General features: G+C 42.5%; 1 protein-coding gene across 1 annotated transcript in view; it reads right to left on the reverse strand.

The window, feature by feature from the left end:
- RELL1 (RELT like 1) overlaps positions 1-25,351 on the reverse strand; it is a 73,995-nt gene that overhangs the window by 9,652 nt on the left and 38,992 nt on the right. The window contains exons 4-6 of the mRNA XM_008957556.4: positions 18,155-18,212; positions 14,588-14,824; positions 11,092-11,230 (exon numbers count right to left, since the gene is read on the reverse strand). Coding sequence (XP_008955804.2) covers positions 11,095-11,230; positions 14,588-14,824; positions 18,155-18,212 — 431 coding nt within the window. The 3' untranslated portion in view covers positions 11,092-11,094. The remainder of the gene's footprint in view (positions 1-11,091; positions 11,231-14,587; positions 14,825-18,154; positions 18,213-25,351) is intronic.

A 25,351-nucleotide genomic window follows, 5' to 3' on the forward strand; every position in this document is an offset into this window, starting at 1 on the left:
ACTAGGTTATATTCTCACAGCAATTTCAACATACTTATATATTTAGCAACAATGGGTTTCCCAAGTGACAGCAACTGAACACTTGCGATTTACCAGCCTTTGAGATGGTAGAATCAGAGCACCTTATTCCAAGTAAAATGTAAGTGACATCAAAAGTTATTCTGTACCTGGAAAAGCAAGGATTCAACTGGAAATTATTTAAATGCAATTCAGCAGTTCCCTACTAGTCTCAACACACTTCTGATTTAATGTCTACACTAAGCTACAGGCAGAATAACTTATTACTCTGAATAGTACCATCTCTTTCGAATAAGGAAAATGGAACAAGTTAGATATTGCCTCTCTACTGGCTTGTGAGCTAGACAGAGCTCAGCTAACTGGCCTTCAGTAAGCCTCCACTTGAATATCAGATGGACAATACTGCTATTACTTTATAGGTTATGTCTAACCTGGCCTCTCTGAGCTTCAAGAGAATCAAGAAATATCAAAAACATTAATTTTAACACTTTTATTGGCTACATGTTTAAATAGGGCTGATCCGATATAGCAATTTAACACCTAACCTATTTTGCACTTACTTAGGGCAAAGGAACAGTATCCCTACGAAGTAGTAGTAGTATTATTATCCCCACTTAACAGATGGAGAAGCTGGGGCATCAGAGGCTAAGTAATTTGCCCAAAGCTAGATAGCTAAAAAGTGCCAAGATCTTGAGCGCAAGAAGTCTGATTCCAGAACCTCTATGGTGGAACCACTACGGTATCCTATGTCCTGTTACTTACAGAAAATAGGTACTGTTTTAACTTAAGCTATTTAATGTTAGTAGAACTCAAGGTCTCAAGGCACAAATTAAGAAAAATCGGCCAGGCACGGTGGCTTACGCCTGTAATCCCAGCACTTTTGGAGGCCGAGGCAGGCAGATCACAAGATCAGGAGATCAAGACCATCCTGGCTAGTGTAGCAAAACCTCTTCTCTACTAAAAATACAAAAAATCAGCCAGGTGTGGTGGTGGGCACCTGTAGTCCTAGCTACTCGGGAGGCTGAGACAGGAGAATGGCGTGAACCTGGGAGGCAGAGCTTGCAGTGAGCCAAGATCGCACCACTGCACTCCAGCCTGGGGGACAGAGCGAGACTCTATCTCAAAAAATAATAATAATAATAAAATAAAGAAAAAAATAAAGAAAAATAAAAATCCTGATTATAACCATTAATTCCATTTTCTTTCTAATTATAGGTAAAAATGTCTCCTAAAGCATTTCATTTTCCACTTCCCTCAAGCCCCCTTGGGTCTGTCTTTAGGCCCTCCAAAGTCTCTAGCCTCCAACACTGCTCAATTTCTGCAGTGAAAAGAGCAGATGTCAAACAGGTGATAGGGATAAAGAGGAAGAACAGATAAGCTCTCCTTCAGTGGGTCAACTCCTGGTCAACAATAGGAAGGGGCCCTGGGGCAGGCCCCTGCCCAGGGAGATATGTGTTAGGAGGAGATGGCTTGCTTTGGTGTCAACTCAAAGCAAAACAAATCAAAAATTCCTGGTCCCCCATGTTGTCTAAACTCTAGGAATACTGATAAATATGTTTTAGTATCTCCTGTGCACAGAACAAGGCCATGGAAGAATAACTTAGAAAAAACATCATAGTTGATGACAGTAAAGCATGTTTTTAGGTCCGCTCAAAACTCCCAGATCATGGCCATAAATGTACTGGAGCCACTCCCAACAACTGAGGACAAATAGGGCATATAGCTTTTTAACTGTGTCTACCATTTTCACTCCTTATGGCTCAGTCAATGTGGGAGAGTAAAAGCTGGTTCTTCCTCAGTCATCTGTGAGTAAGACAAAATCTCAACAGTCAGGGAACCACAGAACCTAAAAATCATTAACTTCAATAAAAAGCAAGGTACGAACAAGTGTAGTATCTATACTCTCATTTGTAGAAGGGCAAAAGGAGGGGCTTTATATACACAGATATATTGCATAAGCACGTATATGCACAGCATAATCCTGAAAGGACATAGTGAACACTGATCACAGTGGTGTCCTCTTGAGAAAAGGTTTAAGAGATGATACACGCAAAGGGGTTAGCAGGATAAAAATGGAGCAAAGATTTATTTTTGGGATTTATTTTTCACCCTGCAGACTTTTAGGCTGTTTAAATATTTTATCCTATGCATTTCTTATATTTCAGTTCTTTTTTAAAAATTCCATTTCAAACACTTGTAATATCCAATACACTGGAGACAGTAAAGGAATGAGCTATAAGGAAGCCCAGGTCCTGGCTCCGTAATGAACTCTCAGCATGATCTTGAACAACACATGTAACAACACACACTAAACAAGGGGACTGGGAGGTGCAGGGGAGAAAAGTCTGGTATAAGCACTAGGATAGAAGCTCTGTAAGAGTATGGTCTTCATTGTCTGTCTGACACACTGCCACATCCCTAAACACAGCAAACTGCCTGGCACATAGTAGGGTCTCAAGTAATGCATTTTTTTTTTTTTTTTTTTCTGAGACAGAGTCTTGCTGTTGTCACCCCAGCTGAAGTGCAGTGGCATGATCTCGGCTCACAGCAACCTCTGCCTCCCGGGTTCAAGTGACTCTCCTGCCTCAGCCGCCCGAGTAGCTGGGACTACAGGTGCCCGCCACCATGCCTACCTAATTTTTGTATTTTTAGTAGAGATGGGGTTTCACCGTGTTGTCCAGGCTGGTCTCGAACTCCTGACCTCATGATCTGCCCACCTTGGCCTCCCAAAGTGCTGAGATTACAGGTGTGAGCCACCGCGCCCGGCCAAGAAATACTTTTTAAAGATATAATTGTACCTCCATTGATCTGAACTAGCAATCACAGCTGCTCTGGAGTCTGCAAGTCTATGACCTTCATCTACCTGGAAGAAAACTGAATGGCTCACACACCTGGACCTGATCCAGGCAGAGCCTTAAAATCCATCAGCTGCTCATCAGATGATCCCATCGGACGCCAAGGAGGCCATCCAAAGGCTGGAATGATCAGTTCCGTGAGCTATTGAGCTATGTGAAGAAACGGCAGTTGATTTGCTTTCTTGCCAAGAAAAGCAAAGCTCCCTCACACTCCACGGCCACTGAGCATGTAAGCTCCCAAGTATAAATTTCTTCCCATCCAAGCCCTCTCACTACCTAGCCCTGAGATATGGGGAACATTAATCCCTCTAAGCCTGGCTCTTCATCTGTAAAATAGGATATTATTACCTACAACTCCTAAAATTGCTTCTAAAGTCCCATCCTTCACTCAGCTTTTCTCTTCATCTGGCCGGTTCTACCTACCTAGTCTTCACAGAGCAGGGCCTGGGCAGATGCTCACCTCCCTCCACCTCCACATTTCAGATGGACTCAGTGGGCTCAGTCTCCCACACAGGAGTACGGCAGGCATCACGGCACTACTTTTACCTTTGAGAAATGTGTTTAGCAACTGAAAACCAAGCCAGGTGGCCTAATCCATGCCTACTTTAGGTGCAGTTTCTTTTTATATTCTGTTGCCCCATAAGACCAGTGAATCAAGTTAAAGGGCTCCCATCAAATCTGAGATCCTTTTGCTTTTTAAAAAAGATGCATTTTTCCTGAAAAAATTACAGCTAGAGAGAAAAAAATAAACTAACTAGTAGTACCTGCAGTTTCTCATCATTAACTGCTTCCTGGAGAGTTAATAAAAGAAAAGCAATTGAGAGGACTGCAAATCAAGCAGTACGACTTCCAAGGGGGTCCCCAAGGAGCTTCTACTATAATTCCTGTCACAGAGTCCAAAAAAAGGAGCCAAGGAGCCTTTCCTCACTGTTAGAGGAGAACATGAAGGCGGCCGAAGGTCAGAAGAGCCACCTTGTGACCAGCCACAGATGCTCAGGAGGGAGTTTGAGCCATGAAAGAGTCTTGACAAAGAGGAGACTTTTATTCCAAAGCAGAACACCGGCACGGCAGTCACGCTTAGGCCGAAAACGTCTCTGTCCAGCATTTCAATTTATCCCACCCTCTGATCTTTATAATAAAAAGAACTTGTCAGCAAAACTTTTCCATCTCCTTGTTAGTAATTTTAATTCCACCTCTTGGAAGAAGGAAATGGTTCTTTCTTTCTTTTTTTTTTTTTTTTTTTTTGAGGCAGAGTCTCCCTCTGTCACCCAGGCTGGAGTGCAGTGTGCAATCTCGGCTCACTGCAACCTCCACCTCCCAGGTTCACGCCATTCTCCTGCCTCAGCCTCCAGAGTAGCTGGGACTACAGGCGCCCGCCACCACGCCCGGCTAATTTTTTTTTTTTTTTGTATTTTTTAGTAGAGACGGGGTTTCATTGTGTTAGCCAGGATGGTCTCGATCTCCTGACCTCGTGATCCGCCCGCCTCAGCCTCCCACAGTGCTGGGATTACAGGCGTGAGCCACCGTGCCCAGACGGGAATGGTTATTTCTAAGGCCTCCTTAATGCAAACAAGAAAATGGCCCAAATTCCTAAGGGACTTGACAAATACTATCTATTTCTGAGATGTCCTGAGAGTCCAAAGCTGTAATGTTCTTAAGATGTAAAAAGGAATTCACAGTACCAAAAGCTGATGCTTCAGAAATGACCTAATAAATAATTAAGACCACCAGGCATGACAATTGTTAACAGCAGTGAATGTTTGCAGATACTCCGTGCCAAGGATTGACTTATGAACTACACATACATCGTATCATGTATGTCCAGCAACTATCTCATTTTAAAGATGAAATAACCGGGGCTTGAAAACATTAAGTAACTTGCCCAAAACCATTGGTAGTTAAGTGGCACAATTAAAAATAAGGAGTTTAAAACCAAGCTTTTAATCACTGAAATAAATTACTAAAATAAAAATCAATACAATAGTCTGAATAAAACAAAAATAAAAACAGATGTCTAATATTATGAATTTTTGTTTTGATAAAAGAAATGCTACTGTAATACTGCAATACTACTAGAAAAACACATAGGAGGAAAGTTCCATGACACTGATCTGGACAATGATTTTTTGATAAGACCCCAAAAGCGCAGGCAACAAAAATGGACAATTGGGATTTCATCAAACTAAAAAGCTTCTGCGGAGCAAAGCAAACAATCAACAGAGTGAAGAGATAACTTATAAAATGGGAGAAAATATTTGCAAACCATACATCTTATAAATGGTTACTATCCAAAATATATAAGAAACACAAACAACTCAAAAGCAAGAAAACAAATAACCCAATTTAAAAATGGGGCAAAATGGGAAGGGAGGGTTGGGGAGATGATGGTCAAAGGACATAAAATTTCAATTAGACAGGAGGAATAGGCCATCAAATCCAAATTTGAGCAAAAACCTCTTTCAGGAAAAATTACAACTCTAAAGACTGTATCAGAAATCTATTGCACAATATGGTGGCTACAGTTAATAACAATGTATTGTATTCTTGAAAAATGCTAAGAGAGATTTTAAATATCCTCACCACAAAAAAATGATAAATATATGAGGTAATACATATGTCAATCAGCTCAATTTAGCCATTCCATAATGTATGCATGTTTCAAAACAACATGTCGTACATAATAAATATAGATAATTTTTGTCAATAAAAATAAATAAAATGTTAAAAAAATTGTAATGGGCAAAGATTCTAAATAGAAATTTCTCAAAAGAAGACCTACAAATGGCCAACAGATATATGAAAAAAAGGCTCAACATTACTAATCATCATGGAAATATAAATTAAAACTATAATGAGATAATACCTCACACCTGTTAGAATGACAATTATAAAAAAAAGTGCTGATGGGGATGTGGAGAAAAAGAAATTCTTGCATACTGTTAGTGGGAATATACATTATTACAGTCATCATGGAAAACAGTATGCAGGTCACTAAAAAAAATTAAAAATAGGCCGGGCACAGTGGCTTGCACCTGTAATCCAAGCACTTTGGGAGGCCGAGGCAGGTGGATCACTTGAGATCAGGAGTTCAAGATCAGCCTGGCCAATATGATGAAACCCTGTCTCTCCTAAAAATACAAAAGTTAGCCAGGTGTGGTGGCTTGCATCTGCAATCCCAGCTACTCAGGAGGCTGTGGCAGGAGAATCGTCTGAACCCGGGAGGCAGAGGCTGCAGTGAGCCGAGATTGTCCCACTGCATTCCAACCTGGGCGAGAGTGAGACTCTGTCTCAGAAAACAAACAACCAATTAAAAATAGAACTACCATATGATCCAACAATCCCACTTCTCAGTACATATCCAGAGGTACTGAAATCAGTATGTCAAAGAGATATCTGTACTACCATGTCCACTGCTGCATTATCCCAATAGCCAAGATATGGAATCTTCCTAAGAGTCCCTGAACATATGAATGAATAAAATGTAGTATAGATACACAATGAAACACTGTTCGGCCAAAAAAAAAGAAGGAAATCCTGTCATTGAAGATAAAATGGATAAACCTGGAGCACATTACATTGAGTGAAATAAGCCAGGCACAGAACGACAAATACCATGTCATCTCACTTACATGTGGAATCTAAAAAAGTTGAACTCATAGAAGCAGAGAGAAAAAAGGTGGTTAGAGGTAGGGGCGGGGGAGGGGTTGGTCAAAAGACACAATTTTAGAGGGGATAAATAATTTCAAGAGATCTATTGTACAACATGGTGACTGCAGTTAATAGCAATGTATTATATTCTTAAAAATTGCTAAGAGAGTAGATTTGGAGTGTTCTCACCACGCAAAAAAATTATAAGTATGTGTGGCAATGCATACGTTCATTAGCTCAATTTAGCCATCGCAGTGTATACTTATTTGAAAACATTACATTGCACATGATAAATATATGCAACTTTCATGTGTCCATTAAAATCTGATTAATTTTAAATAAAAAGTTTTAAAGTATGGTTATGTAAACTTACTAAATCAATGTTTCCAACAGGACACTATCAGCGAATGGAACAAAAGAGGGCAGACTTCAGAAACACGCGACACAGAATGCTTAGGACAGGATCATTTTTAAAAAGCCAAAGACCAGTGACAATGAAGACAAGGCAGTGGCATTTGGAGGCTGAAAGCAATTCGATTTATTTAACTTTGAAGAACAAAGGCTTATTCTTCTCAGGGGAAACCAAAACACATTTTCTGTAGAAAAAAGACACCATTTTAACCGCATTGCCAAAATAAATCAGGCAGAGGGCAAGAGGGCAAGTTAGATGTAGCCACAAATAAGAACTCCGACCAACAAAGCAGGGTGAGAAGAACGGGGAGGCCATGCCCAACATCAGATTTGGGGTTTTAAAGGGAGAAGGAACCAGAAGGGAGAGAGAGAAATCCTGCCACAGTCTTGATAACATTCTATTTAGAATATAAGTTTAGTTTCTGGTAACAAACACCTTAAACAAAAGAAATAAAAAAAGAAACCTAACCAATAAGTGGATAGGCATTTGTATTTGAATATTTGAGTCTGTTCTACAATAAAACAAAACATTGCAGTAAAATTGTTTGGCTAAGAATCCAAATTTGAGCAAAAACCTCTTTCAGGAAAAAATACAACTCTAAAGACAGTATCAGATTGTAGAAGAGACACATAGCACTCCTCTCCTGCTTCACTAGCTGCATTCCAGTGCAGATCTTCTGGCTTCGTCTAGAACCAGAGAGTCTGGCCCAGAAGTAACAGTTTCAGAATTTTTCTAGTTGGAAAATCAAGTCATGTTAAATGTCCCAAACATACTTTTTTGGGGGGGATGAGATTTGAAAAGAAAAAAAACTGCAAGAAAAATTTTAATGAATACATAATTTTTAAAACACCAATGAATATTCCCTTCCTTCCTTTTTCAGGGCCTATACTTCATTGGGGTAATCAGATAGGGCCACCCAGCAGGTCTCAATCTGAGCAGGCTCTACTCATGGGACCTGCTCGTCCTGGACCCAGTTGAATGAAGTCTGTGACACCTGAAGCAAGGCTGCCCAGGTTCAAGTCTAACTCTATCACATTCTTGCTGGTATCTCTAAACAAGTTGTTTAAACTCTCTGTGCTTAAGACCTTCATCTGCAAAATGGGGTACTAACTAGCACCTATAGACTGCTGTGGTGAGGATTACAGAAATTAGTTAATACACGGAATGTGCCTTTCAAAGCATGCCCAAGTACAGAATACCCAAAAAACTGTAGGCATTATAATTAATTTACTCCATGGATCATGGACACCCATGATACTATTCTACTTTTGAGTTTAAAATTTTTCATAACGAAAAATTAATTTTTAATTTGAAAATCAATTACAACCAGTTGGAGGCTCGGAAAACACATCACCCTTTGAAGGCCACTCATGTGCTCACTGTGATTTGAGCAGCACAACACAATATGACTACCTTCTACTGAGAGCCAACTACATTCCAGACTTTCTCTTGGCTCTTGGATTAAAACAATGAATTTAATACCTTATTTCATGTTCAAGGAAACCAGGGGTAGGGCAGTTAAGTACAATGTCCAAATTGTGAAGCTCAGATTTGCACCCATGTCTTCTGATCAAATCCAATCCTTGTTTATATAATCCTGTTGAATAACAGTGTGCTGTGCAGAGAATATCTCATTGTAAATCAGTTAAATGTGGTCAGGACTTCAGATGCTTGGACCAAATTTCTATAATCAGAATCAGACAGATTCGGGCCAAAAAAACCAGCTGAGCAATCCTAACTCCTTTAACCTTCCCAGATCTAGAGTACCGCTCTCTGGGCAGTGGTGGCCAAAATCAGCCATGGCACTAGTTAGCCAAGCTCTAATGAGAGGTGAGTCTGATAAGAGGATCATCTTGCAGTTCCTAATCGAGGGCAAGCCAGGTCTTCTGGTGCAATCGGCTCCATCTCTCAACTCACTGCCCAGTTGATGACTCATACTCAGCCTATCCTTATGACCCATACTTTCTTTGCAGCTAAGCTGGCTGGGCCTTCCTCACCTAAGACTTGAATAGCCAGATGCTTCTCTTCCCAGATAGCCAAGTCCTTCACTGACCTTAATCAGAATGCTCCTCTTTCCAGCTATATGACCTTCAACATGTAACTCACCTTTCCCATTCATCAGTTTCCTCATCTGTAAAACTATGATCATAGTACTAACCCCATTCGGAGAGGTTTATAATGATGACATGTGAGAAACACATCAGTACCATGCCTAGAAGACTAGAATATTGAATTAACGTTAGCTGCTGTTATTACTCATCTTCATCATCCTCTTCTTAAATTCCTCTTGATTCCCTTCCCTAAGGTCACCAGTAACTGGCTGAGAAGCCAATGGTAGACTTTTCTGTACTGTTTCTCTCTTTAAGAAGGCTCCTATTCTGCTCCTAAACTCAGGAAGAGATGCCAGATCTCCCCACAGGCAAAACCGCGAGGGCTAACTAACACTAGAAAATGATCAGAGTCCCTATGTCTCAGAAAATTTAGGCGCACAGAGTTGTTCCAGATTGCTTCCAGAGCACCTTCAACCCTCTGAGCCCGGCAGATTATCAGAGAAGCTTCACCCAAAAGCCACATCTCTCCTCCACTCAGCCACACCGACCAAAAATGAATGAATCGCATGGTAATAATCAGTAGCATGGACGGAGCATTTCCCACGTGCCAGGCCCTGCCTTCACATGTGCAACTTCATGGAAATCTCACTCCCGCCCCTGAGGCAAAGAGCACCACTTCCAATTTCCAGTGAGGCGTAGAAAGCTCAAGTATCTTGCCCAGGTCCCAGGGTTAGTGAGTGGCACACTGGAGCTTGAACCTGGCAGTCTGACTCCAGGGTTCATGTCAGTTTTGCTGTGTCCCTGTACTTTCAAGGACCCTGCCTGACCTCTCCCCCATTGTCCGCCCTCCCTTCCCTATGTAAGTGTAAACTCTTCTGCCTTCATGTTCAGGCTCTGATGGTTCCATGGAGCACTTAGGGCATGATCCCTACCAAATCGTCACCGTTGCTCTTTTACAAGGGATAAGAAACACGGAAAGGATAAATACCACTCAAGCCGGAACAGAAATAAAGGAGTTAAGATGAAAGTTAAGCCACTATCAATTTATCACAGGGTTCTGGTGCGTGTGTGTGTGGTTTTTGTTTTTTGTTTTTTGTTTTTTTTTGAGACGGAGTCTCGCTCTGTCGCCCAGGCTGGAGTGCAGTGGCGTGATCTCGGCTCACTGCAAGCTCCGCCTCCCGGGTTCACGCCATTCTCCTGCCTCAGCCTCCTGAGTAGCTGGGACTACAGGCGCCCACCACTACGCCCGGCTACTTTTTTGTATTTTTTAGTAGATACGGGGTTTCACCATGTTAGCCAGGATTGTCTCGATCTCCTGACCTCATGATCCGCCTGCCTCGGCCTCCCAAAGTGCTGGGATTACATGGGATTACAGGCGTGAGCCACCAGGCCCAGCTGCGTGTTGTTTTTTTTTTAAGCAGTGTCTTGCAAAATTAAAATTGCCAAATCAAGAAATAAATCACTGTGGCTTTTCAATTGCCTCAAAATATTTGGTGGGAAGAGAAACAGTCGTACTGAGGTTTCAGAACTGTGACACAAAGAAAACTGGTTTCCAACAGAATAAAAGGAAAAAGCATTGGTTTGTTTGCTCCAGACTTTTTCAAGTCACAGTTTACCTAGAAATGGTGACAAGATTACACGTCATTTGGCCTGCATGGTTGTTTAAAAAAAAAAAAGTAAGCTGCCAATATCGAAAATCAGTGATTTTACATTTTAGAATTCTGGATTTTGTCTTTTTTTGAGTAAGAAGATGCAGCAACACTAGGTGCTTTCTGCCTCGTGGTAATGCAAGCCCTATACGGTGGGTGATGTGAATTCTAGTTTGCCACAATCCCCACCATGCCACATTGCCTCACAAGTAATCCTCTATCCTCATTATCACACAGATCAAGCCCCTGGAGGCACTAAGTTTGTGACTTCTTTACAAGAAGCTCTAGGCAGACAAGTAATCATGTTCAGTCCCCTTCAGTCTTCCTGGGTCCAGAAAAGCTCTCCCACTTCCCTGTCAAATACCATTCCTATGCTGCCACAGCACCTGGGAGACTCCAAGTACCTTCTCCTCACCCTGCACCACTCTGCCCCCAATGTCACCAAAACCACGGCTCACCTGCTACTCTGTGCCACTGCGTTCTCTCTTCACAGGTGTTGCCGGCACCTCCCCATTGACGGTTTCAGCCCCACTAACAGACATCAGGCTTCTCCGTTCCTTCTGGTTTGACTTGTGCTCCACTTTTGTAACTCTAAACCTGAGGGGGGAATGAGGAGAGGTGATGGGGTTTGCTTTTCTAATAAACAAGAATTATGAATAAAGCAAAAATCATCCACCCAGAGGATCTCAAATGAACTCAGCCAAAAGTTAGGACACAAATGAAAAACAACATATTCGAACATGCATTCCTATCCAGTACATTCCCCTGGCCCCTGCCCAACCTTCCAGCTGATTTCTACTCAGCCACATCACAGACTAAGCCGGATATTTTACAGAGCATGCAAAAGGCATTTAAAAACTCAGGTATTGGCCAGGCATGGTGGCTTATACCTGCAATACCAGAAGCACTTTGGAAGGCTGAGGTGGGTGGATTGCTTGAACCTAGGAATTTGAGACCAGCCTGAGTGTATGGCAAAACTCTGTCTCTACAGAAATTACAAAAATTAGCTGGGCGTGGTGATGTGCACTTGTAGTCCCAGCTACTCAGGAGGCTGAAGCAGGAGAATCACTTGAGCCCAGGAGCTGGAGGTTGCAGTGAGCCGAGATCACGTCATGTACTCCAGCCTGGGCAACAGAGCTAGACCCTGTCTCAATAAGGAAAACAAAACAAAACAAAAAAAAAAACACCTCAGAGACTCAAATATTAAACAGCGTCAGAGTTGTCGTTTCTAACAATGATCAGTTTTTTTGTTTGTTTATTTGTTTTTGAGACGGAGTTTCCCTCTTGCTGCCCAGACTAGAGTGCAGTGGTGCAATCTCGGCTCACTGCAACCTCCACCTCCTGGGTTTAAGCGACTCTCCTGCCTCAGCCTCTCAAGTAGCTGGGATTACAGCCATGTGCCACCATGCCTGGCTAATTTTGTATTTTTAGTAGAGATGGAGTTTCACCATGTTGGCCAGGCCAGTCTCAAACTCCAACCTCAGGTGATCCACCTGCCTCAGCCTCCCAAAGTTTTGGGATTATAGGCGTGAGCCACCATGTCTGGCCTACATCAGTTTTTTTTAACCACAGAAACCTGGTTAAACGCTCAACTGGTTTACAAATTAGACTGACGTAACCAGAATGTTTACCAGAAGATGACGAACTTCCGAAAATATGCAACTGTCAGGCAGTCCTATCTCAACACACACACACACACACACACACGCACACACATGCTCTCACACATATGCAGAAAATCTGAAGAGCCCTAGCAACACATTTTATCAGCATTAGGGTTTGAGAGTAAGCCTTTAAAAAAAAATGGGTTAATTTTCATTATAGATTAAGGAAAAACTAAAGGAAGTTAAGGAAGAGATTTTCATTAAGAATTAAGAGTTAAATAAATGTATTCACTTTAAGTGTTTTTTCTAGTATATCATCACCAAATCCTAGAGTCTTTCATAACAGTTTCTTTCTAGTTCTGGTCTTAATTTCCCTTAAAAATTATCTGAAATAAATTCTCCTTCTGTGTCCAGAATAAGATCACCAACCCTGAAGAGAAGGCTCTGAAGAAGTGAAAGAAAGAACAGGGAAACTGTAAACACAAATCTATTCTGTCAAACTCTAAGACTCTCTTAAGTAATACATGCTGAAAAACAGCCTGGAATCATTAAGCGCTCCTAGTATCCAATATCCAAGAAAGAGAGTTGGATTTGGGGCATTTTAAAAAGCCATGTTTGGCCAGGCACGGTGGCTCACACCTGTAATCCCAACACTTTGGGAGGCCAAGACAGGCGGATCACTTGAGGTCAGGAGTTCGAGACCAGCCTGGCCAACTTGGTGAAACCCCGTCTCTCCTAAAAATACAAAAATTAGCCAGGCATGGTGGCGGGCACCTGTAGTCCCAGCTACTCGGGAGGCTGAGGCACGACAATCGTTTGAGCCCAGGAGGCAGAGGCTGCAGTGAGCCGAGTTCACACCACTGCACTCCAGCTTGGGTGACAGAGTGAGACTCCATCTCAAAAAAAAAAAAAGGCATGTTGAATCTGAGTTGAAAATTTCAGCAGATTTTTTTTAAGGCCAACAAAACATGCTTTGTCCAAACAAGCTACAGGTTCTCACTGCTTTGCATTCATAAATTCCCATGACTCTGCTTCTTAATAAAACAGTGTGGTCATGAATTGTGCTGTTTTGCTGTAAGTGGCAAACAGCCCTGCAGTCTTCTCCATGATGCTTGTGCAACACATGATGAAACTCAACTGAATTAAAATAAAAATAATACCAGACAACATTTCTTGAGTGCGTAAGTACCCAAAGCTGGTTTAAGACCTTTATGTGAGTCACCTCACCTAGTCTACACACAGCAACTCTATGAGGTGAGTGTGACTGTCCTTCTCACTTTACAGAGGGGGAAACTGAGGCACGGAGCAACGTAACAGTTTGTAAGTAGTGGTGCCAGGACTTGAAGGAGGTAGAAGTGACGAGTTCAGGCTACTCTTCCCAGGGGAGTTGTCAGTATACTGAGAGAGAAGGATCATGTAAGCAGCACTGTCGACTTTCACTCAGTGCTCACCTGGTCTCACTCCAGCATGTGTGTTCCTTACCAGTACTCCCCACTGTCTTTCCAAATGCAACATTGGTAATGCAGTTCCTGCATGGGACTCAGCATCTAACAGCAGAACTGCAAAAGCATCCCACTGCAAAGATGCTTCAGGTAAGGGCCAATGGATTCATCACTTGAAATGCAAGATCTCCACCTCACATATGGGTCACAAGTGAAAGGTACTAGGACCAAGAAAGCCAAGACACAGTGGAAAGCACCACCCACTAAAAGAAAGCAGTCAAAGCAATTCACATGGAACTTAACAGACAGAGACTGGAGGGCTGTGGACCAGATCCACGTCTTCTCCCTTCCCTTGCACATGGCTTGATGCTATTTCTCAGTTCCCTGAAAGTTAGCTTGGCTGGGTGATCAAGTTCCAGCCAGTGGAGTGTGAGTCAAAATGATACGAGCCACTCTCAGGCCTAGCTCTTTCAAAACCCCTCGTGAACAACCTTCCACAGACCTGCTCCTTTGGCTGGCAAACCTGGCAGAGCCACAAACGAAGGGGGCCTGGAACCCTGGACAAGTACTTGAAGAGCCACCCATCGATATCTCAATACCTGCCCTGGATTCCATAAGTGAAATATAAATGTCTATTCTGTATACAGTTGAAAATCTGGGCTTTATCTGTTAGAGCAGGTAGGTATTTATCTTAATACATTTACCATCTGATCTAGCAATAGCCACCTTTTAGGATTCTTCTGTTGTTGGAAAAATCTAGGACTCACACCAGAAAACATCTAAAAAGCCCAGAGATATAACCTGAGACAGGCACAGAGAACATATTCTACATCTGACAGGTAAGCAGAAGTCCACACACCAGAGCACCCATGTCACACACAAACCAAAAGCATCTGAAGGGATCTTACCTGCCAACAGAAAGGACCGTGACCTCGCCTTGGCGCCGTGGTCTGCTCTCTCTGGACTTGTTAGTGGGCTTTATAAAGTGCCACCGCTTGTGCCTACACCGATGACACACATCCCTCTCGACAACACCGCCCACCGTATGCAGATGATGGCCACAGACGTGCTTCCCTGGCGTCCCCCCTGGTGACAAAGGCCCAGGACTCACTGGCGGGCTCCCTGGTGTGCTGGGGGTCACGGGGCTAAGGTGGGGAGGAAAACAAAAAGTGCAACTGGTTAAAGGAAATACCAGCGAAGGTGATCTCTCTCCCTGTGATGACAGAAGCAGTTTAAATTGAAAGAAAAAAAAAAGCGTCTTCCAATTGTACAAATGGACTTTGTGAACAGACCTCAGACAGCAGGTACTCAGTTCTCATGACCATGCGATGACAGTTTATCTTAAGCAATAATAATATGATTCACGGTCAGGCACCACAGCTCATGCCTATAATCCCAGCATTTTGAGAGGCCAAAGTGGGAGGATTGCTTGTGGCCAGGAGTTTGAGACCAGCCTGAGCAACATAGAGAGACCTCGTCTCTGAAAAAAAATGAAAAAATTAGTCAGGCATGATGGTGCATGCCTGTAGTCCCAGCTACTTGGGAGGCAGTGGTGGGAGGACCACTTGAGCCCAGGAGTTCAAGGTTGCAGTAGCTATGATTGTACCACCGAACTCCAGCCTGGATGACAGAGTGAGACCTGTCTCTAGAAGAAAAAAAAAATGTGATTTATCACTTCTAGAATGGAATTTATTAGCTGGGAATAAACCACTGCTTCTAATAGTGATACACTGGCTTTAAAGTATTATGTTTCTTTCTAAAACACTGATCTCCTTTCTCATGCAATTATCCTAATTTCTCACATACCAGAGTGTCTGCCTATCACTCTAAGCAAAGAGATTCTCTAAGTATATATGCCCTGGAAAAGGGAAGAACCCAAATTCCATCAAATTATCAGATAACTTAGAGAAAACATTTGATCAAATCTCCATTATATCAAAGGAGGAAAGCCTTTAGGCAAAGATATCAAAAGTGATGTTCAAAACAGATGTTGATGGTGTTGATAACAGTCATAATTAAATAGCTAACAGTATTCTAAGCATCTTATATGTATATGTTAATGGAATTAATCCTTATAAAATCTTATGATGTAGGTATTATTAATTTCTTCCTTTTAACAATGAGGATATTGAGGCAGGGAGAACTGAGGTAACTTGCCCAAGATCACACTGCAAATAAGTGCTGGATCTGAGATCCAAACCTAGAAAGTTTAATTCCAGGAACCATGCAATTAATCACCTTGCTATACAGTATAGTGCTTCAGAAACAGCAGAGACCACTTTGATAATCTGGAATATATTTGGCTAGACCATCCAAAATATAAAAAGCAGAAATATGGCCAGGCGTGGTGGCTCACACTTGTAATCCCAGCACTTTGGGAAGCCGAGGCGGGCAGATCACGAGGTCAGGAGATCGAGACCACCCTGGCTAACACAGTGAAACCCCGTCTCTACTAAAAATACAAAAAATTAGCCGGGGGTGGTGGCGGGCGCCTGTAGTCCCAGCTACTCGGGAGGCTGAGGCAGGAGAATGGCGTGAACCCAGGAGGCGGAGCTTGCAGTGAGCCTAGATCGCGCCACTGCACTCCAGCCTGGGTGACAAAGCAAGACTCTGTCTCAAAAAAAAAAAAAAAAAGCAGAAATACATAGTCCAGATATGAGCTATTTTCAAAAAGCATGTGTGAAGGCTCTGGCCCAGCAGAAAAGGAGGAATTCTAACCTAACAGAGCCAAACTGAGCAGGAATCAGCCCTCTGGTGCAGGTGGGAGTACTGGGGGTGGCGTGGCACCCACAGCCTGACACCTGGACTGTGGCAAGAGCCCCAGAGACACACAGGAGGCTGTGATGGCAGAAACCAGCCTTTTCGGTGATGCAAACTGGCCACCTACACACTTAAAAAAGAAGTAGAGCCTACGGTTGAGGAGACCGCCTCAAACATGACTGAGCCAAAAGTCTTCTGGTGCTCTTTAGGGATGCCTTCCTAACTGTTAAAATAAAAACACAAAGCAGTACCTTCCTGGAGTAAAATAATGTTAAATTAGCACCACATATTAGAAAGCTGAATGCAAGAGTTTAACAACATTCATTCAACAAGCATTTCTCAAGTACCAGCTATGTACAAAACCCACTGATGGGCACTACAGGATGCCCAAAGATGACTGAGACAAAGACACCTTGAGCTAAGATGGTCAGAACACCAGCCGTCTGGGGCCAGGACTGGAATGTGGGAGAAATCAGAGCTCTTCTGTCTCTATGACTCTACGTCTCTCCTAAACTCAACTCCTTGCATTCTGAGTTACCTTTCTAAAACACACATCTAACGTAGCCAGTTTGACAAACACCTGTTAAACATCTAAGGTGTGCTGAGTGCACAACCCACATAGCAAGTGAAGAAAGATCCAGCCCCTTTGCCATGTCAGTTGGCCTGGCCACCCTGGACTGAACCCTTCACAGGTGAGTCCCAGGCTATCATGATGTGGTGACTTTTCTTCTGGCCCTTCTTCCTACAGCCAGCCCTGACTCTTGTCTCCACCTCCTGCATGCCTGGTTCAGATGGCACCTCTTCCATGAACCTTCCTGAATTCCCATTGGCCCCCCGGGGTCCCCCAGAGCCTTCAGTCTCCACCCATCCTACAGCATTCGCAGGCTCTCCACCATGAGGCCTCACACACACATCTCCAATCCTGTGTTCCTCCATGGCAAGGGTCTGTGGATGTCCAGCTCCAGAGCAGCACCCAGCACACAGTAGGCATCCAATAAATGCTCCTTGTTGAAGAAATAATACTTTTATGGAAATACAGTTCTCTGTAATTAATTATGAAGGAATATGCTGCTCAACAACCATAACCTAAAATAGTAATACAAAAACAGAACATAGCAGGTAGCTCCAAACCAGCTTGTTCATTTAATCATCATTGTTCGTGGAGGTCTTTCAATGCTTAAGGTACTCTGTATTCCTTATAACAACCCTATAAAGCTGGTACTGTGGTGATCTCCATTTTATAGATGATGGAACTTAAACTCAGGGTGGTCAGTTAACTTCCTCAAGAGCAGACAGTTAATATTGTGGTACAGGCAGGACTCAACCACATCTCCCAATTCCAAGGCTATGTTCTTGCCCTTAACCTCTATGCCTTCCTTCTTCCCATCACTATTCTCTAACACAGCAGTTCTCAACCAGGAGTGACTGTCCCCGCTACGGGACATTGACAATGTGTGGAGACATTATGGGTTGTCACACCTTGGAAGGGTGGGGGCAGGGGATGCTCTGACACCTTGTGAGTGAAGGCCAGGGATGCTATCAAACATCCTCAATACACAGGACAGTTCCGCACAGCAAAGAACTACCTGGCCCCAAAATAACTATAGTGTCAAAGTTGGGAAACCTGCTCTAGCAGAAGAGCATTTCAGATGGTGCCATATCTGAGCAAGTAACTGAAAAGATGTCGCACTAAGAAAGAGGGGAGGAGCACTCACCTTTCAGGATCATACAGGCTGTTATCTGCTACCATCGCCTTTAAGACATCAGCATTCGCTAAGGAATAAAAATAAAATTAGAGAATTAAAATAGAATGAATAAGATGAGTAATCACATCAGAAAAGCTGTTGAAAACACATCTAATTCCATTCTTTCAGTTCATAGATGAAGGCCTGGGGGCCTAGAGAAGGGAGGGTCTCCCCCAACATAACTGCATAACATGGCACCATCTGTCAATAACCTTCACCCCACAGGAACTTAGTAAGAATGACAGAGAATCTATGGCAAGGAGAGCAGATCTACTATAAGGCATTGCTTCCTACACATCAATAGCAATATAAAGTAGAAGAAACCACCCCCTCACCCCACACCAACTCCACCAAACTAAAGGACCATTTATATGCCGCTGCTCCATTGCAGTTAACTAATTTTGATAAATATACTTTGAAAAATATGATAGTGAAATGTATTTCATAAGTGACCTATAGTCTAATAACTTGTATGTGCCAAAATAATTAGCCCTAAACTCTGAATCCTCCTGTAGCATCAATTCTATCCCATATCGATTCAGGGATGAGAGAAGGTTAATTTTCCAGATGAGCTTCAGGATCATATAAGCCCTTGACTGGCCAGATATCTTAAAATTTCAAGTATTGGCCAGGCGCTGTGGCTCACGCCTGTAATCCCAGCACTTCGGGAGGCTGAGGTGGACAGATCACAAGGTCAGGAGATCGAGACCATCATGGCTAACACGGTGAAACCCCATCTGTACTAAAAATACAAAAAATTAGCCGGGCGTGGTGGCAGGCACCTGTAGTCCCAGCTACCTGGGAGGCTAAGGCAGAAGAATGGCGTGAACCCAGGAGGCGGAGCTTACAGTGAGCAGACATCACGCCACTGCACTCCAGCCTGGGCGATGGAGCGAGACTCTGTCTCAAAAAAAAAAAAAAAAAAAATTCAAGTATTGATCACAACATATAAGTTATGTAATATATGCTAACTTTAAAAAATTAGACTTCTAAAAAATATCTAAATTTGTAGATGGGAAGCTAGGCTGTCAACAAAAGCAAAAAAAAAAAACCTAATCTAAGTTTCTTGAGTCCCCCAACCCACACCCACATCCACATCCACACGCCATGTGTTTTCTGCCTCCTTGTAGAGTGGTCACGCTCCCCAGGATAAAAGACTGAAGTGAATGTTCAAGTTTCCCTTGGCTATTTAATTGGCAAGGCCAAATGTTATTACTGGCTTGTAACCTTTTCAATTGATTTCTGAAGCACTGTTCTCATGACTAACCACAACAATTCTCTAGAGAGGAAAGAACAAATAAAAATCACTATTTACCATGTAAGCCAACACCAACCTTTAATATTTAATATTCAAATGACTTTTCTAGAGAAGGAATATTAATTCTAGCTCCAACTGCTGCTGTAAGTGTTAACAGTTAAGGGCTTACAATGTGGTGTTTCTCAGCCTGGCTTTCATTATTGCCCCACCCAAGAGCCTTGTTCAACTATTTTACCCTAATGACTCTCCCATTAATGTACAATATGGCAGACATATTATATATCCAGTTATGTACTATACACATATCTGTGCTTTACATATAAGAGAGTGAGTTTTTTTTTTTGGCTCCGATCCAATTTTTATCTTCTTAAGGGACACATTGCCCCATTGCAACCCTTGAGAACATATGGGTTTTTGCTTTTTTCTTTGAAGAAATATTAATACAACACTTAATCTTTTGCCAAAAGAAATACTTTACCCTTCACAACTATCTGTGGATATCCAAATGCATTTTCAAACACAAATTTTGATCTAAATAAGACCTCCTGTCATTACAAAAACATTATGAAAACGGATCCATAGTAATTTCTCCTGCACAATAAAGAAGACAGTTCCCTCTGTAAAACACATTCAAGTATAATCCAGTAATGTCAGTTAATTTCCCTTTTGGCTAATAAATGAGGATTCAGAAAAATAATGTCGTTTCAGATACTAGGTTTGGATATACAATCCCATATACAATTTTGTATTTTATTGTATACGAAATACAGTAGTCCTCAGTATCCATGCGGGGATGTTCCCCAGATCCGTGCAGACACCAAAATCCACAGATGCTCACGTTCCTGATATAAAACACATTTCCCCCTCCCCCATACACTTTAAGTCATCTTTAGGTTACTTATAATACCTAATACAATGGAAATCCTATGTAAATAGTTGTTATGCTGTTTTATATGGGAAATAATGACAAGAAAAAAGTCTGCAGATGTCCAGAAAGATGCAACCATCCATTTTTTTTTTCTAATTTTATTTTATCCTTGATTGGTTAAATCCATAGGTACAGATCTCATGGATATGGATGGCTGGTTATATAAAGTAATTTGCCGCCCAAACTTACTCTGCCAACATTTACCATACTTCTAAACTATAAACATAAAAAAGAGGGAAAATAACACCAATAGGTATTAAAACAGGGACAGCACTAACAGCACACACAGGAGTGAGCTTTTTAAAATCAAACGTTTAAATCACTGCCTGAGAAAATCAATTACCTGTAAAATGATGACCACCTATAAAATGAAAGGTCAAATTACAAAATAATTCCAGGAAGATAAGATATATTAAAATCATTATTAAAGCTTGCTTTTTGTAGATGTGTGTTTCTCGGTTATTCATGAATTCCTGTAACTCATCTTTATCTCTCAGGAATAATTAGTAAACATCCCCTTGGTTTGCTGAGTGAGTCTCTAGGACTCACCCTGTGGCATGTGGGACACACACACACGCACCCACATGCATGCATGTACAGGTACATACCCACATGTACACACATGCATCCCTGTCTCCTCTGAGCTAACCTCCAGGGAGTCAACTTCAGTAATCTGTCTATTGGGAACATTTTTGGTTTCCAGTGACGAGAAGGCTTTCTAATATAACACCACCGTTAGGACTGAAACACATGCCTTAATTTGGTTGTGAAGTTACCATAAAAGAGCAATACTCTGAGTTCTGTTGAAGGTGTACCTCCTCCTTGCATATTACTCACAGCTACACTAAGCCTTAGGTGGTTTTCTCCACACTTGCCGGCATTTTGTCAACTACACTTCCTTTCCCCGCCTTCCCCAAAATGGGAGGAGCTAGGCACAGGGCAAGGAAACTCCCTCAAGAAAAGGGAATATGTTCCAATGGGTGACATTTTCCAGAAAAGACCTCTTTTTCTCCCTGAATCCCTGCTTGATAATATGCATGAAACAGCCAAAATCAGGCAAGAAAAATGTCTGCTGTCTCTCCCATCACTATTCTCTTCAAAGTTTTCCTCACACCTAAGGCAAATTTCCCAAGCAAAAACTAACAATGCCATCACCAAAATGTAAGGGCTGGCATGTGCCAGTCGCTGCCTGAAAGCTTTACAGATCTTACGTGTTGGACTTTTCTGATGACCTTAACAGTAGGTAGAATTATCACCCCCATTTTACAAGTATACAGACTAAGACCTAAAGATCGTAACTGACTGGCCGGAGTCACACAGCTAGAGAGTGACAGGCTTGGACACAAACCCTGGTCTGTCTGACTCCAGGGTGGGTGCTTTTAACCCTGACATCCTCCTTCCTACCCTTCAATGTCCAAGTCCCCACCCAAAGGGACAGAGGTTGAATAATGGTTCATGGTGTGTTGCATAATCAACAGAGAAAGTTTCAGAACCCACTCAGTACTCACAGTCATTTATAAAGGAATCTTTTCTGGCAAAATATAAATAAAGCCTGAAGGCAAAAACTTCACAAAGGCATCTCTTGCCTAGGGATCAGAAGTACTAATCACTAACCAGAAGCACTTGAGGACTATCTGTAGTACTCCCTGCAATTTTTACTAAGCAGCCAGTTCAAGGGCCTAGCAGAGGAACTCAGCTACAGACTCCCAGATACTTTCCAAACATCCATACAACGCAAGAAAACTCCAGCGACCACCCAGACACGATTCAGTTCGGCTCTATTTAGAAAGATGAATTAAAAGCTAGCACTGCCATACATCCAACCCTTTGGATTAGGAAAATAGTCAGAGTGCAGGTGTGGCATAATATGCAACAGATTTGGTCATTGTCCTGGGTTCCTGTCACAGAGTTCCTAAAGGCCTTGGAATTTCCTGATAGGAGTGTCTTTTGTTATTCATAATGAGCACCTTTTGATCACACCTGAGTTTACACTAATGCGGTGACTTGGGGTGGGGCCCCTAGACAGTCTCAGGGTGGAGCCAGTCGTCATTAAGACCAAGCGATTAGAGGGTTGGAACTTTCAGCCCTACCCAGGGACCTCAGGAAAGTCAGAGCAGGGGAGGACGGGGCAGGGTTCTGGGACTGGAAATTACACTCGACAAAAAAAACTCTTGAACAACAAGATTTGATAGCTTCCAGGTGGCTGAACAGGTGCAGGTGCCGGGAGGGTGGTGCACCCAGAGAGGGCAGGAAAGCTCTGCACCCCACCCCAATACTATGCATCTCTTCTATTTTGTTGTTCGTGAGTTGCATCCTCTATAACAAGCCAGTACATGTAATAAAGTGTTTCCCTGAGTCCTGTAACCCATTCTAGGAAAATATCGAACCAGAGGAGGGGATTGTGGATCCCTCCTCCCAGCCATTTAAGATTATAGGTCAGAAGTACCAGAGCCCTGGCTTCCAACTGGCATCCCAAGTAGGGGCAGTCTTTTGGGATCTGACGCTAACTCTAGGTAGACAGAGTCAGAACTGTATTAAATTGCAGGGTTCGGGGATTTGGAGAACTGCAAAGTATGGAAAAAACTCACATCTTTGTCAGAAGTGTTGTGTGAGGATGGAGACAACCAAACAAACAAAGTGTGTTTGCCCAGCAGGTCAGCTGATAATCTATCCTTCAAGAGATATTTATCTAAATTAAAATTGACTTCCAACATTAAAGACATAATGTGTTTAAACCATAAACAAGAATGTTACCATGAGTACAGTGCAAATATCACCCCATTTGCCAAACTTAAAATGCGAAGCAGAAACCATTCATATATCATGATTGCAAATGTTTACGGATGCATGAATCCAGGAAAAGAAAACCTAAACATACGTGGGAAAAGGGTAATAGAGAGATTGTGCTTAATTTTATTCCTTTTTTAACGTAAAGGAAAAGTTATGGTACACGTATCACTTTTAAAACTAGAAAGCGAAATTAATATTAATTCCAATTTATCAAAGACAGAAAATATCAACAGAGAAGTCCAAATTGGTACTAATTTCAAAGTTATGTTAATCATTGAGACAAAAATATTTTTAAAAATGCATTTAGTCCACAAAATAGAGGATTTCAGTCTCAAAGCCAAACTCAAACATGCTAGGTTATAAACTGCTAAGAGATCAAGGCTGCATCTTATCACCAGGCTGTGGTTTTGGTGCAGGCTGGAAGCTGAAGAGGCCACAGCTGGAAAGGGGTGTGCAGCAACATTAGGTATTACTTGAGGGCCCAGGGAACCAAGGGCTGCGCAAAGGACTGGAGTCACCAGCTGTCCTCACAGGCCCCTGGAGAAACCGCAGGTACACAGATGAAGGCGTGGACAGGAGAAGAGGGGACCTGGGGTTGAGAATAAGATAGGAGGCAAAGAGAACTGGGGAGCAGAGGAGAGAGGAGAAAAATGGCACCTCAGGTATTGACTGCTCAGTGGTACCTACTGGTACTAAGCACAGTAAAAACACAAAGGCTACTTTCCAAAAGGAAAACAACATCATTTAAAAAGAAAAAGAAAAAAAAAACAAAACAGCCCTATTTGCCCATGAGTGTGGGAAGTGAGGAAATTATATAATACGCCTCCTCCAAGGACCCCAAACACCCTCTCTGCTGTAATTAAGAGAAGTGCCTACCGCCAGCACCGTCCTGCCATACCTGCTTGTGTGGCTTTGAACAAGTGTCTTATCCTCTGGGTCGCTGTTTCCTAATCTCCAAATAGGGTGGTAACAGGGCCTACGTCATCTGGTACTTTTATTTTTATTTTTATTTATTTATTTATTTTTGAGACAGAGTCTCACTCTGTCGCCCAGGCTAGAGTGCAGTGACAGTGCAATCTTGGCTCACTGCAGCCTCTGCCTCCCGGGTTCAAGTGATTCTCCTGCCTCAGCCTCCCAAGTAGATTACAGACATGCACCACCACGCCCAGCTAATTTTTACATTTTTAGTAGAGACGGGGTTTCACCACGTTGGCCAGGCTGGTCTCGAACTCCTGACCTCAAGTGATCCTCCTACCTCAGCCTCCCAAAGTGCTGGGATTACAGGCATGAGCCAGCACGCCCGGCCGGTACTTTGAAGAATTTATTGAGTTAATGCTTAAGGATTTCTACAAACTACCCCAGCTATATACTGTCCCTCTTTGAAAGGAATAAGTTTTCCATCCCTCTTTCATGCCACCTGGACAGAGGTACTACAGTAAGTGGTTAAAATAACAGACTATGGAACCAGAACACCTGAGTTCCAATCCCAGCTCCACCACTTTCCAGCGGTGCAACACTGGCAACTTAGTTAAGTACGGTGGGCTTCAGTTTATAACATGGGAAGAAAATGTCGAGATCACAGCATCCCTGGAAAGCCCACAGAACAGGCCCAGCACATAGCAAACCCTCATGAGTGCTATGACGTCGATACGTGAGAACTTCAGCCCCTGGCAAGGTTCTCACAGTTTACTTATTTCGACTGATTCAACTGCCAGTAACCCATTTCATGCATCATCACAAATTTGGCAACTGCTCCAGCTTTCAGAAGCCCGGGTCCCAAAGGCCTGCAAGCTCCCCACAGCCACGAAAGGCAGTCTGGAATGTGAAAGGCACAGAGGCAGTGAGGGGGTCATCCATGCCTTACGCTGCACACTTCCAGAATGGGTACATCTTCTAGGCCAAGGACATGGTCATGCATTGCTTGGGCAAATTCAAAAGCACTTTTTTTTCATATAAAAGAAACATCCATGATTGAGTACTCAAGAACAGTATCACCAACTACTGTGCCCTGAAGGAAGATCTCTGGAAGACAGAGATCAAAATCCAAGTATTCTGGTCTTTTTTGTTATTTTAAACATCATCCGAGTAAGTTTGGTTGTCTGACTTTATAGACTGCAGAAATTGACAACTGCATATTAGAAGACAGGAGGGACAATATCGTGTGGTTGAAAAGGATGCTGAATTTGAAACC

This window comes from Pan paniscus, chromosome 3 (genome assembly GCF_029289425.2).
Source record: "Pan paniscus chromosome 3, NHGRI_mPanPan1-v2.0_pri, whole genome shotgun sequence".
Lineage (NCBI taxonomy): Eukaryota > Metazoa > Chordata > Mammalia > Primates > Hominidae > Pan > Pan paniscus.